The 17,609-nt window shown below is 36.4% G+C and overlaps 1 protein-coding gene across 9 annotated transcripts in view; it reads left to right on the forward strand.

Moving 5' to 3' along the window:
- The window catches only part of fbn2b (fibrillin 2b), a 145,385-nt gene that overhangs the window by 108,173 nt on the left and 19,603 nt on the right, over positions 1 to 17,609 (forward strand). For all 9 annotated transcript variants that reach the window (XM_058073248.1, XM_058073249.1, XM_058073252.1 and 6 more), the window contains 23 exons: positions 82 to 210; positions 286 to 411; positions 1,554 to 1,679; positions 3,477 to 3,599; positions 3,670 to 3,795; positions 3,882 to 4,007; positions 4,901 to 5,023; positions 5,134 to 5,256; positions 8,501 to 8,626; positions 8,703 to 8,825; positions 8,898 to 9,020; positions 11,461 to 11,622; positions 11,693 to 11,761; positions 11,828 to 11,953; positions 12,030 to 12,155; positions 12,232 to 12,381; positions 15,370 to 15,441; positions 15,884 to 16,009; positions 16,087 to 16,212; positions 16,298 to 16,423; positions 16,973 to 17,089; positions 17,227 to 17,355; positions 17,429 to 17,548. In XM_058073248.1, the coding sequence (XP_057929231.1) occupies positions 82 to 210; positions 286 to 411; positions 1,554 to 1,679; positions 3,477 to 3,599; positions 3,670 to 3,795; positions 3,882 to 4,007; positions 4,901 to 5,023; positions 5,134 to 5,256; positions 8,501 to 8,626; positions 8,703 to 8,825; positions 8,898 to 9,020; positions 11,461 to 11,622; positions 11,693 to 11,761; positions 11,828 to 11,953; positions 12,030 to 12,155; positions 12,232 to 12,381; positions 15,370 to 15,441; positions 15,884 to 16,009; positions 16,087 to 16,212; positions 16,298 to 16,423; positions 16,973 to 17,089; positions 17,227 to 17,355; positions 17,429 to 17,548 (2,823 nt within the window). The remainder of the gene's footprint in view (positions 1 to 81; positions 211 to 285; positions 412 to 1,553; positions 1,680 to 3,476; positions 3,600 to 3,669; positions 3,796 to 3,881; positions 4,008 to 4,900; positions 5,024 to 5,133; positions 5,257 to 8,500; positions 8,627 to 8,702; positions 8,826 to 8,897; positions 9,021 to 11,460; positions 11,623 to 11,692; positions 11,762 to 11,827; positions 11,954 to 12,029; positions 12,156 to 12,231; positions 12,382 to 15,369; positions 15,442 to 15,883; positions 16,010 to 16,086; positions 16,213 to 16,297; positions 16,424 to 16,972; positions 17,090 to 17,226; positions 17,356 to 17,428; positions 17,549 to 17,609) is intronic.

Here is a 17,609-nt window from a genome sequence, read left to right on the forward strand (position 1 = left end):
AGGAAGAAGTCGTGGAGGCAAAGGATGGCGCGTGAAGAGAAACACCAACTCACTGCTCCTTTTCCCGTGTTTGCCTGTCAGACATCGACGAGTGTCGCATCTCCCCGGACTTGTGTGGCCACGGCGCTTGCGTCAACACGCCCGGCAGCTTTGAGTGCGAATGCTTCGAAGGCTACGAGAGCGGATTCATGATGATGAAGAACTGCATGGGTATGACGGCTGACACACACACACACACACACTTCATTGCTGAACCTTTCCCTCCGTCTTCTTGCCGGCTGGCAGACATCGACGAATGCGAGCGAAACCCCCTGTTGTGTCGTGGAGGGACCTGTCTCAACACGGAAGGCAGTTACGAGTGCGAATGTCCACCGGGACACTCGCTGAGCAGTGACGAGTCCGCCTGTGAAGGTGCGTCTTAAACATGGATTCCCACTGAGCATGGATTCAATCGGTATCGTTATTTCATGAAATAATCAGATGAGGTACACTAGCACAACACAATATCAAATATTAATATTTTACACTTTTTTGTGGGTGGGGGGTTCCATTAAGAAAACTGGCAATATGTTTCCATACTGTCCTTTTACAGAGTGTTAAAAACTCAGATTTAATATAAAACATTCGCAATTATTATTAATATTAGAAATTATTATTAATAATTAATAATAACATAATTAAATAAGTACAAATATTATTATAAATAATTAAGAATAGTTACAATAAATTCAATAATTGTTAATTATTAATTCTGATACATAAAATAATTACATTTATATAATTATAATTATATGTACAAATAATTACAAATAATTTGTCATCAAAATGTCATCAATTTAAGTATCTGTCAATCTATCGATAATTTAATAAAATTAAAAAATAAATTAAAATAAAATATAAAATAAAATAAAAAAATAAAATAAAATACCAACAAATACAAAATTAAAATATAATTCCATGAATAACAATAATTACAAATATTTACAAATAATTATAAATAACTGAATTATTATTACTATGATGAATTTTCCTTGTCATTATTTTTTTTTGTTGGGGATGAGTAACGTATGTATCTATCAGTCTATCGATCCAGCTATCAATCTAATAACTAAATAATTAAAATATTAAAAAATTACGTAATAATGGATACATAATTAAATCATAATTAAATAATTTAAAAACATAATTAAAAATAGTTACACTACATTCAAGAATGTAATAATAATGAATCGGTTTCCCTTGTTTTAATTCCCTGGGTTGGGAATGAGTAACGTATCTATCTGTCTGTTTATTTTCATCTTAGATCTATTTTTCGTTCATTTAAGTGATGCTAATTTACACTAACATGATGTAATGATGTTTAAATGTCTAATGAAATAATTTTTTACTTGGCTAATAGCTTCACAAACAAGTAAACTGTGATTGGTATTTTTCCTTCCCTAGTTTGTATCAAATGTGCAGTAAATCTGCCACAGAGTCATGGTCTTTTACACTAAGTTTACTGTTAAAGATGTGAATGGTGTACAGGATGTTTTCTGCATTCCTTTTGTCAGACGTCAACGAGTGCCAGCTGAGTGACAACTTGTGTAAGAACGGTCAGTGTGTAAACATGCCAGGAACCTACCAGTGCTCCTGCGACACCGGCTACCAGGCCACCCCAGACAGACAAGGCTGTGTCGGTGAGTGCACACCACATCCAGCAGTCGGGTATCATTCCATCTGTGTACTCTGGTCAAGTCAGTTTTCCACTCGGCACAGTGGAGCTTCATGTTGTGCAGGGGCGTCAAATCACATGATTTTATTCATTTAAATGAAAACAAATATTTTTATCAATTTGACCACCATATGAACACAAGAATATAACATCGTGTAACAATATCAACAACATCATACAATGAGTTCCTTTTTTTACATAAAATTGCTCACGCAAAGTACAGTCAACATTTCAAAAAATAAGTCAAGAAAAGCAAAAAGTTCCGTTGCTTCTCATTCATATTCTATTTCTACCCAGTAGATGGGGGTTACAGGACCCCCAATGGGGAAGATTTGCATCCCCCCGCCTATCCCTCCTGCTAGCTTGACTATGGTAATTTGCCAACTGTATGTTGTAAAATGGGTATTTAGTACATGATAACACATTTTAGTTTTTTGAGATTTTTTGAGATTTTGTGCACAGTTTTTTCTAAAACTTTTGATCAAATAAATGCTTTTGTCATGAGTGCCAAACAGTGCACTTTAACATGGTAAGTTAAACAGTAGCAAACAGTGAGTGTAAGATGGCTAGTTAAACAGTGAGTGTAAGATGGCTAGTTAAACAGTGAGTGTTAGATGGCTAGTTAAACAGTAGCAAACCGTGAGTGTAAGATGGCTAGTTAAACAGTGAGTTTAAGATTGCTAGTTAAACAGTGAGTGTAAGATGGCTGGTTAAACAGTGAGTGTTAGATGGCTAGTTAAACAATGCCCAACAGTGAATGTAAGATGGCTAGTTAAACAGTGAGTGTAAGATGTCTAGTTAAATACCGAGTGTAAGATGGCTAGTTAAACAGTGAGCGTAAGATGGCTAGTTAAACAGTGAGCGTAAGATGGCTAGTTAAACAGTGAGTTTAAGATTGCTAGTTAAACAGTGAGTGTTAGATGGCTAGTTAAACAGTGAGTGTAAGATGGCTTGTTAAACAATGCCAAACAGTGAATGTAAGATGGCTAGTTAAACAGTGGGTGTAAGATGGCTAGTTAAACAGTGAGTGTAAGATGGCTAGTTAAACAGTGAGCGTAAGATGGCTAGTTAAACAGTGAGTGTAAGATGGCTAGTTAAACAGTGAGTGTAAGATGGCTAGTTAAACAGTGAGAGTAAGATGGCTAGTTAAACAGCGAGCGTAAGATGGCTAGTTAAATACTGAGTGTAAGATGGCTAGTTAAACACTAAGTGTAAGATGGCTAGTTAAACAGTGAGTGTAAGAAGGCTAGTTAAGCAGTGAGTGTAAGATGGCTAGTTAAACAGCGAGTGTAAGATGAGTTTTTAGACATACTAAATTAGCTCTAGAGGTCAAAGCATGAAAAAATTTACGGTGCTTTCACTTTTGCGTCTGACATCGAACACGGTGCGTTCAAGGACCACTGAACAAAGTGCAAAATCGCAACACTTAGGGAAAAAAAACAATATCAGTGAAGTATAAAGATGTAAACATGTAAAACTGTGGTGCAAGTATACTGCATACTTTACTAGTATTATCATTAATTTGACATCCATAACCTGACGTAGGGTGAATAAAATGTGTTTTCTGGGGACAAAATGGCCTATTTTTTTCAGAGAGATTTTTTTTTCTTGAAATAAAATATTTGTGAGGACCAGAAGTGAACAATAAAAGTACCAATAAAATAAAGAGAAGCAATCTAGTCACGCTCTTGTCGATCCAATACCGATACTGCCGTGGCTTTTTGCATGGATCCGCCCCTAATAATGACGAGTCTGTGTTTAGATATCGATGAGTGCACCATCATGAATGGAGGCTGTGAGACCCACTGCACCAACTCGGAGGGCAGCTATGAGTGCAGCTGCAGCGAAGGCTACGCTCTCATGCCCGACCTCAGGACTTGTTCAGGTGAGCGGCCTGTCCAGGCTCCTCAGCTGGAAATGGACGATTTCTAATGACGTTTTTACGGCTCGCTCAGATATCGACGAGTGCGAGGAGACTCCGGACATCTGCGACGGAGGCCAGTGCACCAACATTCCCGGGGAATACCGCTGCCTGTGCTATGACGGCTTCATGGCTTCCATGGACATGAGGACCTGCATCGGTCAGAAGGCCCACTTGCATCCAATCTCTTTGTTTTCTGTGTCAGTCAGCACTCAACTTGTTTTGTGTCTGTCTCCACACGCACAGATGTGAACGAGTGTGATTTGAACCCGAACATCTGTCTCCATGGCGACTGCGAAAACACCAAAGGCTCCTTCATCTGCCATTGCCAGCTGGGATACTTTGTCAAGAAGGGATCCACGGGATGCACAGGTGCTCATATTCATAAACTATATCTACTTCAAAAATATGCTTTCAATAATTTCTTCTAAAAAACAGTAGCAGTTTAAAAGACACTCCTTGCATTGTGAGATCATGTGTACGCAATATGAATATGAATTAATAATTTTTCTATTTACATATGTATTATTCATTCATTCATTTTCTACCGCTTGTCCTCATGAGGGTCGTGGGCGATGGGCGGGGTACACGCTGGACTGGTGGCCAGCCAATCACAGGGCACATATACTAGACAAACAACCATTCACACTCACATTCATACCTATGGACAATTTGGAGTGACCAATTAACCTAGCATGTTTTTGGAATGTGGGAGGAAACCGGAGTACCCGGAAAAAACCCACGCATGCACGAGGGGAACATGCAAACTCCACACAGAGATTTCCGAGGGTGGAATTGAACTGGGGTCTCCAAGCTGTGTGGCCTGCCATGCAGTCCATGTGTATTATTAATATTGTTAATTTTAATATAATTTTTAATTATAATATTTTAAATATATTTTAATATAATAATATTAATATTGTTATTATTATATATTAGGAAGATATTCCAGATATTCATTATTAAGATAATTGATCACATTATTTTTTAAATTAATTTTCAATTTTAAGTTTGATTAATGTATGCATATTGTTATTTATTACATATTAATGATTAATCATCAAAAGTAGCCGGCGACATGCCTATGAAAAATAAAGCTACAATAAAAACAACCAAAAAATCTTCTTCTACTGCCGCTTCATTGGGACACATATTCCTCCTTGTTGCCCCCTGCAGAGCGGACAAAGTACTGCATGAAGGAGCACTGCTCCAGTCATGTACTCCATCATGTATTTCTCAACAGCATCATCATCTTACATTTGCAGATATCGACGAGTGCGAGATCGGCGCTCACAACTGTGACATGCACGCCGCTTGCATCAACGTTCCCGGGAGCTTCAAGTGTCGCTGCCGAGACGGCTGGGTGGGAGATGGCATCAAGTGTGTGGGTGAGGACGCTCGCTCGATCACTCTCATCACGGCACTTTTACTTCGCGGTGTTCAAAGAGAACTCAAAGGATGAACTCAAAGGAATGGATTTGTCTTTGTGTGTGTGTAGATCAGGATGAGTGCGCTGCAGAGGACCACAACTGCAACCCCAATGCGGACTGCGTCAACACGCCAGGTTCTTACAGGTGCGCGTGCAAGGAGGGCTTCAATGGGGACGGCTTTTCTTGCTCGGGTAAGAACTTTTTTTTTTTTTTTCCTTTATTTGGGCAAATATGTGAAACATTACAGTGCATTTCTTACATCAATCAAAATCTAACTTTCCATTATTTACATTTGTATTCAACTATCTGATCCCAAGCCCAAAAGGAGTAGGCTGAAGCAAAAGCTTATAAATGCCTACCCCTTTTTGCAAGATATAATCATGTTCATGCCTTATCATTATCATTATTGTTATAATCTTTATCATTATTACCATCATTATAATCATCATTAATATTACCATTTTCATCATTATAGTTAAAAATTTTGTGATTTTTTTCATTTTTAATTATTTAATTTTACAGACTTCATTGCTTCTTGTAGAGCAGGGGTGGGCAAACTACGGCCTGGGGGCCACATCCGGCCCGCCAAGTGTTTCAATATGGCCCGCCTGTTTTTTCCAAATATTTCATTTGAACTCAACATACAACCTGGCATCATGGCTTGGGCCAATTTTTTGATGGTTGAGGTAGCTGCTTTATCAATTTCGTTATTTGATGTGGTCTGTTACAAAATGCTCCTGTAAAAAGGGACACAAGCACATAATAATAATAATAATAATAATAATAATAATAATAATAATAATAATAATAATAATAATAATAATAATAATAATAATAATAATAATAATAATAATAATAATAATAATAATAATAATATATTAATATTGTTGTTAATAATATTAATATAATAATGGTAGTAATATTACAAAATACTCCTGGAAAAAGGAGCACAAGCACAATCATAGTAATACAAATAATGATAATAATACTACTATTATATTAATATTGTTGTTAATAATGTTAATATAATAATGGTAGTAATATTATTATTATAACAAATAATATAATATTATAATAATAATAATAATAATAACATTACTATAACTACTAATAATAATATTTCTAGTAAAAATAACAATAATAATAATAATAATAATAATAATAATAATAATACATTGAGAAACACACTTTACATCAAATAAATGATTTCAAAGTGCACATATAGCAGATTGCATGACACTTTTACATGTAAAATATGTGTAAAAATATAGGTGTAAAAATGGACTGTTATGTGTAAAATACTACATAATCAATTTTGTTAAATCAATGCGGCCCGCCAGTCAAAAAGTTTGCCCACCCCTGTTGTAGAGTGTAGAGATTTCATCTGTTATTTTCTGAAATCCGCAGTCTTTGTGTGTCAATTTATTAGCCCACTTTTTTTGTGACATTTACTTATTTTCTGGATTGCATGTGTCTAATCTTATGCGTTAAAAAACAAGAACTTGAGACTGTGTCTGGACAGGTGACCAACCCAAACATCAGTTTCTTCTTGTTAAACCCTACCTGAGGTTTTTAGACGTGTTTATTAGTTTGTGTGTGTCTTGTCTTGTGCATTAAGAAGCAAGGTTTTAGGTCTGTGCTCAAACCAATTTTTCTAAGCCATTATGTCTTGCTGTTCATTATTACTATTTTTTGTAAAGTAATAATTAATAATAATTAATGATAATAATAATGATAATCACTACCTCTATATTTATGCATGTTAGCCTAGGTACCTCTAACAATTTATAGTTACAAAGGTATTAAGGTAATATTCTTACATTTCTCATATCAGTCAATCAGAGATTCCAGCAGAGATGACAAGACAGTAGAATGATCACTATTAAAATACCATTCCCACTTATATTTATAATCAGACACTTAGCTTGTACTGTATGGAGGACCAGAACTGCCAAAATAATAAATAAATACATAAATAAAAGTGAAAATAAAAACAAAAATGAAAAAAAGTCAAAAAATTAAATACACAAAAATAGATATAAATGGAAATAAAAACAAAAATAAAAAAAATATATACATAAATAAAAGCAAAAATAAATACAAAAATAAAAAACAAGATTCAAAAATTAAAAATAAATACAAAAATAAATGTAGAAATAAATACAAAAATAAATATATAAATAGATTCAAAAATTAAAAATAAATACAAAAATAAATGTAGAAATAAATACAAAAATAAATATATAAATAGAATTACATATCAATAAATAAATAAAAGCACTCTGCTCTCATATGTATTTATTTCATGCAGCAGACAATGTCAGCTTGAAATGCAGAAGGAAAAACTATTCAAATGAGGGGGCGGTCCTAAGTGTGTCTTGGGTTGAACTGTTCGCCTATTGGTTGATCGACATGTGAGTGCGAAAATCGACTAGGTATGCCTGCAAACAGCCACAGCAAGAGGAAGTCACCACACCACTCTCAATGGCGGTAAATATGGCTGCAATCTCCAGGGATCTCCGTTTGCTAGCAGATATTTCGGATAATGCTTCTCCGGATTACCTGCTTTTCTGGGTGGAAGCCTTATTGGAGCCTGATCTCTCTCCTCCCCGACGGAGCTTTTTCGCACTCACATGTCGATCAACCAATAGGCGAACAGTTCAACCCAAGACACACTTAGGACCGCCCCCTCATTTGAATAGTTTTTCCTTCTGCATTTCAAGCTGACATTGTCTGCTGCATGAAATAAATACATATGAGAGCAGAGTGCTTTTATTTATTTATTGATATGTAATTCTATTTATATATTTATTTTTGTATTTATGTCTACATTTATTTTTGTATTTATTTTTAATTTTTGAATCTTGTTTTTTATTTTTGTATTTATTTTTGCTTTTATTTATTTATTTATGTATATATATTTTTTGTTTGTTTTTATTTCCATTTATATTTATTTTTGTGTATTTAATTTTTTGATTTTTTTTTTTTCATTTTTGTTTTTATTTTCACTTTTATTTATTTATTTATTTATTTATTATTTTGGCAGTTTTGGTCCTCCATAGTACTGTGTCACATTTCATTGAATTTACAACTAAATTAAATTCAGTACTGCCACCAATGTAGACAGTTTTTTTTTTTTTCTCCCCCCCAAAATCAACAATATTTTTTTCCTGTAGCTACCGACAACCAAGCAAACAAAATAATGAGTAACTTTTAAAGAGGAGAAAGGGGAAAAAATATATATACATTTATACGTATATACACATACATATACACACATATATACATACATATATACGTATATATATATACACAAATATATATATATATACATATACACATATACATATGCATATGTATGTCTTTGACATTTTATTTCTTAACTTTGATGGGAAGTACTCCGGCCAGAATGACTGTTTGTTTCTTTGTTGTTAGACATGGATGAGTGTGCTGACAACGTCAACCTGTGTGAGAACGGACAGTGTCTCAACGCTCCGGGAGGTTACCGCTGCGAGTGCGAGATGGGATTCACGCCGACAGAAGACAGCAAGGCCTGTCAAGGTGTAGCATCTCTCTATTTATCTCCTTTTTAACCTGCTCTGTAGCAACACTTTCTCCCTCTGCTCTTTCTCCACAGACATAGACGAGTGTAATTTCCAGAACATTTGCGTGTTCGGAACGTGCCAGAACCTTCCAGGAATGTTCCGTTGCGTGTGCGACGACGGTTATGAACTGGATCGTAGCGGAGGAAACTGCACCGGTGGGTTATCGTTGCACACGCTGGCGTTAAAACAAGAGTGTACGTGTTCACTAGCTCGCTTGTGTACCGCAGACATCAACGAGTGCGCCGACCCGGTCAACTGCATCAACGGGCTGTGTGTGAACACTCCTGGAAGTTACCTGTGCAACTGCCCGGCCGACTTTGAACTCAACCCCACGGGTGTCGGCTGCGTAGGTGAGTCAGTGATCGGGGTCCGTTGGGGGGATCACAAAGTTGAAGGTTTAAAATCTGCTATTAATATAACAGAGGGGCTGTCCAAACTGCAGCCCAGGGGCCATTTGCAGCATGCAGACATTTTTTATTGGCCCGCGGTGCATTCTAAAAATAGAATTAAGCAAGAAAATTAAATGGGGAATAAAACAATAAAACAGTAACAGTAATGTTATAAGAATGAGGTCAAAATATTATGTGAAAATATAATATATTATATAAAAATATAAAAATATTTTAAATTAATTAATTATTTAAGAATTTAAAATATTAATAATATTATGAGGAAAAGTAACGTCATTTTAATAGCATTAAATTGAAATTAAATCAAGGAAAAAAGTTGTTATATCATGAAAAACACAACGAATAAAGTTGTAAGTTTCAGAAAAAAAGTCTAAATATTATAGCAATATATACATAATTTTAAAAAATACAAGAAGAAAAAGTTTAAGTACTTAAAAAATTAAAATAAAAACAATTCTAAAAATAGAATTCAGCAAGAAAATGAAATGGGGAATAAAACAACAGCAAAAACTGGATTTTATAACAGTAACAGTAATGTTATAAGAATGAGGTCAAAATATTATGTGAAAAAGTTGCCATCTAACCAGAAATTGGTGTAATAATATTAATAATATTATGAGGAAAAGTAACGTCATTTTATTAGCATTAAATTGAAATAAAATCAAGGCAAAAAGTTGTTATATCATGAAAAACACAACAACTAAAGTTGTAATTTGTAGAAAATTAAGTTTCAGAAAAAAAGTCTAAATATTATAGCAATATATACATAATTTTAAAAAATACAAGAAAAAAAAATGTAAGTACTTAAAAAATTTAAATAAAAACAATTCTAAAAATAGAATTCAGCAAGAAAATTAAATGGGGAATAAAACAACAGCAAAAACTGGATTTTATAACAGTAACAGTAACTTTATAAGAATGAGGTCCAAATATTATGTGAAAAAGTTGTCATCTAACCAGAAAATGGTGTAGTAATATTAATAATATTATGAGGAAAAGTAACGTCATTTTATTAGCATTAAATTGAAATAAAATCAAGGCAAAAAGTTGTTATATCATGAAAAACACAACAACTAAAGTTGTAATTTGTAGAAAATTAAGTTTCAGAAAAAAAGTCTAAATATTATAGCAATATATACATAATTTTAAAAAATACAAGAAAAAAGTTTAAGTACTTAAAAAATAAAAATAAAAACAATTCTAAAAATAGAATTCAGCAAGAAAATTAAATGGGGAATAAAACAACAGCAAAAACTGGATTTTATAACAGTAACAGTAATGTTATAAGAATGAGGTCAAAATATTATGTGAAAAAGTTGTCATCTAACCAGAAAATGGTGTAATAATATTAATAATATTATGAGGAAAAGTAACGTCATTTTAATAGCATTAAATTGAAATAAAATCAAGGAAAAAAGTTGTTATATCATGAAAAACACAACAACTAAAGTTGTAATTTGTAGAAAATTAACTTTCAGAAAAGAAAAGTCTAAATATTATAGAAATATACACATAATTTTAAAAATACAAGAAAAAAGTTTAAGTACTTAAAAATTTTAAATAAAAACAATTCTAAAAATAGAATTCAGCAAGAAAATTAAATGGGGAATAAAACAACAGCAAAAACTGGATTTTATAACAGTAACAGTGATTTTATAAGAATGAGGTCAAAATATTATGTGAAAAAGTTGTCATCTAACCAGAAAATGGTGTAATAATATTAATAATATTATGAGGAAAAGTAACGTCATTGTAATAGCATTAAATTGAAATTAAATCAAGGAAAACAGTGAAACATAACGACTAAAGTTGTAATTTATAGAAAATTAAGTTTCAGAAAAAAAAGTCTAAATATTATAGAAATATAGACATAAATTTTAAAAATACAAGAAAAAAAGGTTAAGTACTTAAAAAATTAGAATAAAAACAATTATGAGAATAATGTTGAAATATTAAGAGAAAAAAGCCATATTCTAATGAGAAAAAAGTTGCAATTTCACAGAAATAAACTCATAATATTATGAGGAAAAATAATTTCAGTTTTGTAGCATAGAGTTGAAATATGAAAGAAAAAATACTTTTACAAAAAATTTATTCAACTTGTAATATTACGAGAATAAAGTTAAATATTAAGAGAAAAAAGGTCATATTCTGATGAGAAAAAACATTGCAATTTTGCAGAGGAAAACTCATAATTAATGTCTAGAGGGCTCTAATAATATATAAAGAATGTTGTCTATGCTCTACTATGACAATATTGGGTGTATAAATAAGGGGCGGTACTATCGTCGTGTCTGGAAGTGTATAGCAGTTCTGTGTCGTGACCTGAAAGGCATCATTCTCCAGCACGATTGGCTAAATGAACACGTGTCCCACTCAGATACCCGCGTGGGCAACTGCTTCTTGGATATCCTAGCCCGCGGCGACGGAGGAATCTCCTGCAGCGCCGAGATCGGAGTGGGCGTGACCAGAGCTTCGTGTTGCTGTTCCCTAGGAGGAGCCTGGGGGAACCCTTGTGAACTGTGCCCTGCACCTAACTCGAGTAAGCACCACTGCACCTAGACGCAAAGTTAGGTACACCTAACCAAAAACGTCCTCCTTTGTCTTTTTAGCGGAATATAGGACCCTTTGTCCCGGGGGTGAGGGCTTCAGACCCAACCCCATCACTGTCATCCTGGAAGGTGAGCCAAAAACACACATATGGCTCCAGACAGCTCAAGACACAACTACTTGATTGGTTTGTGTAGATATCGATGAGTGCCAGGAGCTTCCGGGTCTCTGCCAGGGTGGAAACTGTGTCAACACCTTTGGGAGCTTCCAGTGTGAGTGCCCTGCAGGTTACTACCTCAATGAGGAGACTCGCATCTGTGAAGGTAAAAAGACAAGTTAGACATCACTCCTGGTGTATACAGTGATTACTAAGCAAGCACCTTTGTGAACATACCGTAGATATTGACGAATGCACCACCCACATTGGCATCTGCGGACCTGGCACTTGCTATAACACCCTGGGCAACTACACGTGTGTGTGCCCCCCCGAGTACATGCAGGTCAACGGAGGCAACAACTGCATGGGTACGTCATGCGTGTCTCCTTCGACGTGTTTTCTCCACTCGTCATTGTGACGAGGTTTGATTGCCGTCAATTTCAGACATGAGGAAGAGCGTGTGTTACCGCAACTTCAACGACACGTGCGAGAACGAGCTGTCCTTCAACATGACCAAGAAGATGTGCTGCTGTGCTTATAACGTGGGCAAAGCCTGGAACAAGCCCTGCGAGGCGTGTCCCACTCCTGCTACCTGTGAGTGGACAGACCACATGCACACATACGTACATACTACATACAAAAGTACATACATACATACATACATACGTACGTACATACGTACATATATACCTACATACATATGTACGTACGTACATACATACATACATACGTACGTACATACATACATACGTATACATACATACATACATACATACATACATACATACATACATACATACATACATACATACATACATACATACATACATACATACATACATACATACATACATACATACGTACATACATACATACGTACATACATACATTCATACATACATACGTACGTACATACATACAAACGTACATACATACACTCATACATACATACGTACATACATACGTACATTCATACATACGTACATACATATGTACATTCATACATACGTACATACGTACATACATACATACATACGTACGTACATACGTACATACGTACATACACATTCATACATACGTACATTCATACATACATACATACATACGTACATACATACGTACATACATACATACATACATACATACATACATACATACATACATACATACATACGTACATACGTACATACACATTCATACATACGTACATTCATGCATACATACATACATACGTACATACATACGTACGTACATACGTACATACACATTCATACATACATACATACGTACATACATACATACGTACATATGTACATATGTACATACGTACATACATACGTACATACATACGTACATTCATACATACATACGTACGTACATGCATACATACATACGTACGTACATACATACAAACGTACATACATACATACATACATACACACATACATACATATATACATACATACATGCATGCATACGTACATACGTAAATATGTACCTACGTACATACGTACGTACATACATACATTCATACACACATACATACATACGTACATACGTAAATATGTACATACGTACATACATACGTACATTCATTCATACATATGTACATTCATACATACGTACATACATACATACATACATACATACACACGTACATACATACATACGTACATTCATACATACGTACATTCATACATACATACATACGTACATACGTACATATGTACATACATACATACATACATACAGTGAAGAAAATAAGTATTTGAACACCCTGCTATTTTGCTATTTCTCCCACTTAGAAATCATGGAGGGGTCTGAAATTTTCATCGTAGGTGCATGTCCACTGTGAGAGAGATAAACTAAAAAGAAAAATCCAGAAATCACAATGCATGATTTTTTTAACAATTTATTTGTGTGATACAGCTGCTAATAAGTATTTGAACACCTGAGAAAATGAATGTTAATATTTGGTACAGTAGCCTTTGTTTGCTATTACAGAGGTCAAACGTTTCCTGTAGTTTTTCACCAGGTTTGCACACACTGCAGGAGGGATCTTGGCCCACTCCTCCACACAGATCTTCTCTAGATCAGTCAGGTTTCTGGGCTGTCGCTGAGAAACACGGAGTTTGAGCTCCCTCCAAAGATTTTCGATTGGGTTCAGGTCTGGAGACTGGCTGGGCCATGCTAGAACCTTGATATGCTTCTTACGGAGCCACTCCTTGGTTTTCCTGGCTGTGTGCTTCGGGTCGTTGTCGTGTTGGAAGACCCAGCCACGACCCATCTTCAATGCTCTGACAGAGGGAAGGAGGTTGTTCCCCAAAATCTCACAATACACGGCCCCAGTCATCCTCTCTTTAATGCAGTGCACTCGTCCTGTCCCATGTGCAGAAAAACACCCCCAAAGCATGATGCTACCACCCCCATGCTTCACAGTAGGGATGGTGTTCTTCGGATTGTACTCTTCATTCTTCTTCCTCCAAACACGCTTATTGGAATTATGACCAAAAAGTTCTATTTTGGTCTCATCTGACCATAAAACTTTCTCCCATGACTCCTCTGTATCATCCAAATGGTCATATGCAAACTTAAGACGGGCCTTGACATGTGCTGGTTTAAGCAGGGGAACCTTTCGTGCCATGCATGATTTCACATCATGACGTCTTAGTGTATTACCTACAGTAACCTTGGAAACGGTGGTCCCAGCTCTTTTCAGGTCATTGACCAAGTCCTGTCGTGTAGTTCTGGGCTGATTCCTCACCTTTCTTAGAATCATTGAGACCCCACGAGGTGATATCTTGCATGGGGCTCCACTCCGATTGAGATTGACCGTCATGTTTAGCTTCTTCCATTTTCTAATGATAGCTCCAACAGTGGACCTTTTTTCACCAAGCTGCTTGGTAATTGCTCCGTAGCCCTTTCCAGCCTTGTGGAGGTGTACAATTTTGTCTCTGGTGTCTTTGGACAGCTCTTTGGTCTTCGCCATGTTACAAGTTAAAGTCTTACTGATTGTATGGGGTGGACAGGTGTCTTTATGCAGCTAACGACCTCAAACAGGTGCATCTGATTCAGGATGATACATGGAGTGCAGGTGGACTTCTAATGGGCAGACTAACAGGTCTTTCAGGGTCAGAATTCTAGATGATACACAGGTGTTCAAATACTTATTTGCAGCTGTATCACACAAATAAATTGTTAAAAAATCATGCATTGTGATTTCTGGATTTTTCTTTTTAGTTTATCTCTCTCACAGTGGACATGCACCTACGATGAAAATTTCAGACCCCTCCATGATTTCTAAGTGGGAGAAATAGCAAAATAGCAGGGTGTTCAAATACTTATTTTCTTCACTGTACATACATACATACATACATACATACATACATACATACGTATGTACATACATACATACACACATACATACATAGGTACGTACATACATACATACATACGTACATACATATGTACATATGTACATATATACATACATACCTACTGTACATACATATGTTATGTACATACTGTACATACAGACCACTGTGTCAAAAACGTCATGCTGCGCCCATCCTTTCTTTTCAGCCGAGTATCAGCTGCTTTGTGGTAACCAGGCGCCCGGCTTCATCATCGACATCCACACCGGCAAGCCAGTTGGTAAGGTCATCCATCACATCTTCACTTGCTATTCAACCAATCACAAACCAGAAAAAGCAGCAGCTACCAACTGGTGGAGATATTAAGTATGTTTCAGATTGCCTCTGGTGTAGCGCTCATTGCAAATTGATAATTCGATTTTTTAATTCTTAATTAATTCTTATTTATTATATATGTGTATTTATTTAACAACAAAATACAATTTATTTGGTTGTCATGCAGTAATAGTTTTAATTTTTTAATTTCCAGTGCAAGTTTTTCCTCTTGTACGTATGTTGACATGGTCATTTTTCCAAGCTGTTCCCTTACCAAATGTATGACTTCATGTAAACCATCATGTCTTTGCATCGTGTTTTGTTAACATGATATTTCTTTGACTGTTCATTGTGTCGCCCCCCTATAGCGTACCATAATATAGTAATTTAACATAACGTGTGTGCAGATATCGATGAGTGCAGGGAAATTCCCGGCATCTGTGCCAATGGCGTGTGCATCAACCAGATCGGTAGCTTCCGCTGTGAATGTCCGATGGGCTTCAGCTACAACAACATACTCCTCATTTGTGAAGGTAACCCTCAAATTAAAGCGCGTCCAAACAACATCCGTGTTTGATTTGCTCCCTCTTTGTCTCCCCGTCCTTCACAGATATTGACGAGTGCAACAGCGGGGACAACCTGTGCCAACGCAACGCCAACTGCATCAACATCCCGGGCAGTTATCGCTGCGAGTGCTCGCCGGGCTTCAAGCTCTCCCCCAGCGGGGCCTGCGCGGGTGAGTGGATGCTTTGTCGTCGACAAACACAAACCAGAGCGTCCCTGCCTGTCATTGACCCGTCTAATCCTGTCCTTCCTGATAGACCGCAACGAATGCCAAGAGATCCCTAACGTGTGCAGCCACGGGGAGTGTATCGACACCCAGGGAAGTTACCGCTGCCTCTGCCACAACGGCTTCAAGGCCACTGCGGACCAGACCATGTGCATGGGTGAGCGGGTCATCTGCAACTCATATTACATCGGGGGGGTCCACGATGCGGCCATCCGATATATGCGAGGGAAATTTCATGGAAATGCATTGGAACGGGACTGAAGATTTTGTCCGAAATAGGCGAAATCCGTTATAAAAAATCCGATATATGCAATGAATTTTTATTGGAAATGCATTACAGAAAAATCGGTTCTTTTTTATCTGTCCGTTGTGAGCAAATTTCCGATATATCCGAGTCCGATATATTCGAGGTTTACTGTACTATGAGAAACAAAGTAAATGTGTGAAGTTGGAATTTTGGGAAAATTAGGCTGGGGGAAAATATAAAATGGAATAAAGTCGTATATTATGAAAAGAAAATGTATGAATATTATTTAAGAAGAAAAACAGCAAAAATTGGGAACCGAGTGAAGTGAAGCTGAGATACAGTTTTTTGTGCCTGTGTTGCCTTGCAAAATGTCAAAGTGGAAAAAGTTTTTATTAGTTATTAAAAAGTCATGCAATGTGTCTTTGTCTCTGTTCATCGTTTTTCCGCCTTCACTTTTAGACATCGATGAATGCGACCGGCAGCCGTGTGGCAACGGTACCTGTAAGAACACGGTCGGGTCCTACAACTGCCTTTGCTTCCCCGGATTCGAGCTGACGCACAACAATGACTGCATGGGTATGGATTGTCACGTCAGCTGGATTTATTTCGCCCCAAATCACGACACAAAAGCTGTGTTTACAACATTTACGACCTACTCTGCTCCTAAGAATAAAGTGTGATTTAAAATGGTATTTCTCATTGTCACGTTCCAGATATCGACGAGTGCAGTGCCCTGCAGGGTCAAGTGTGCAGGAATGGCCAGTGTATCAACGGGCTGGGGTCCTTCCAGTGTCTCTGCCTGGAAGGTTATGAGAATACCCCCGATGGGAAGAACTGTGCCGGTAGGTCTGCTTCAGAGGGACTTCAATCGAAAATGTATTCATTTCTAAAATGACTGATCTTTTTTTCCCGTAGATATCAACGAGTGTGTGAGTCTGCCCGGCACGTGCTCCCCGGGTACTTGTCAGAACTTGGATGGATCCTTTAGATGTATTTGTCCTCCGGGCTACGAGGTGCAGAATGACCAGTGCATTGGTAAGACTCAGACATTAAAGGGACAGTGTAACAATTTAAGACTTGTGTATCTAAACTGGAA

The sequence above is a fragment of the Doryrhamphus excisus genome, chromosome 5, assembly GCF_030265055.1.
Source record: "Doryrhamphus excisus isolate RoL2022-K1 chromosome 5, RoL_Dexc_1.0, whole genome shotgun sequence".
Taxonomy (NCBI): domain Eukaryota; kingdom Metazoa; phylum Chordata; class Actinopteri; order Syngnathiformes; family Syngnathidae; genus Doryrhamphus; species Doryrhamphus excisus.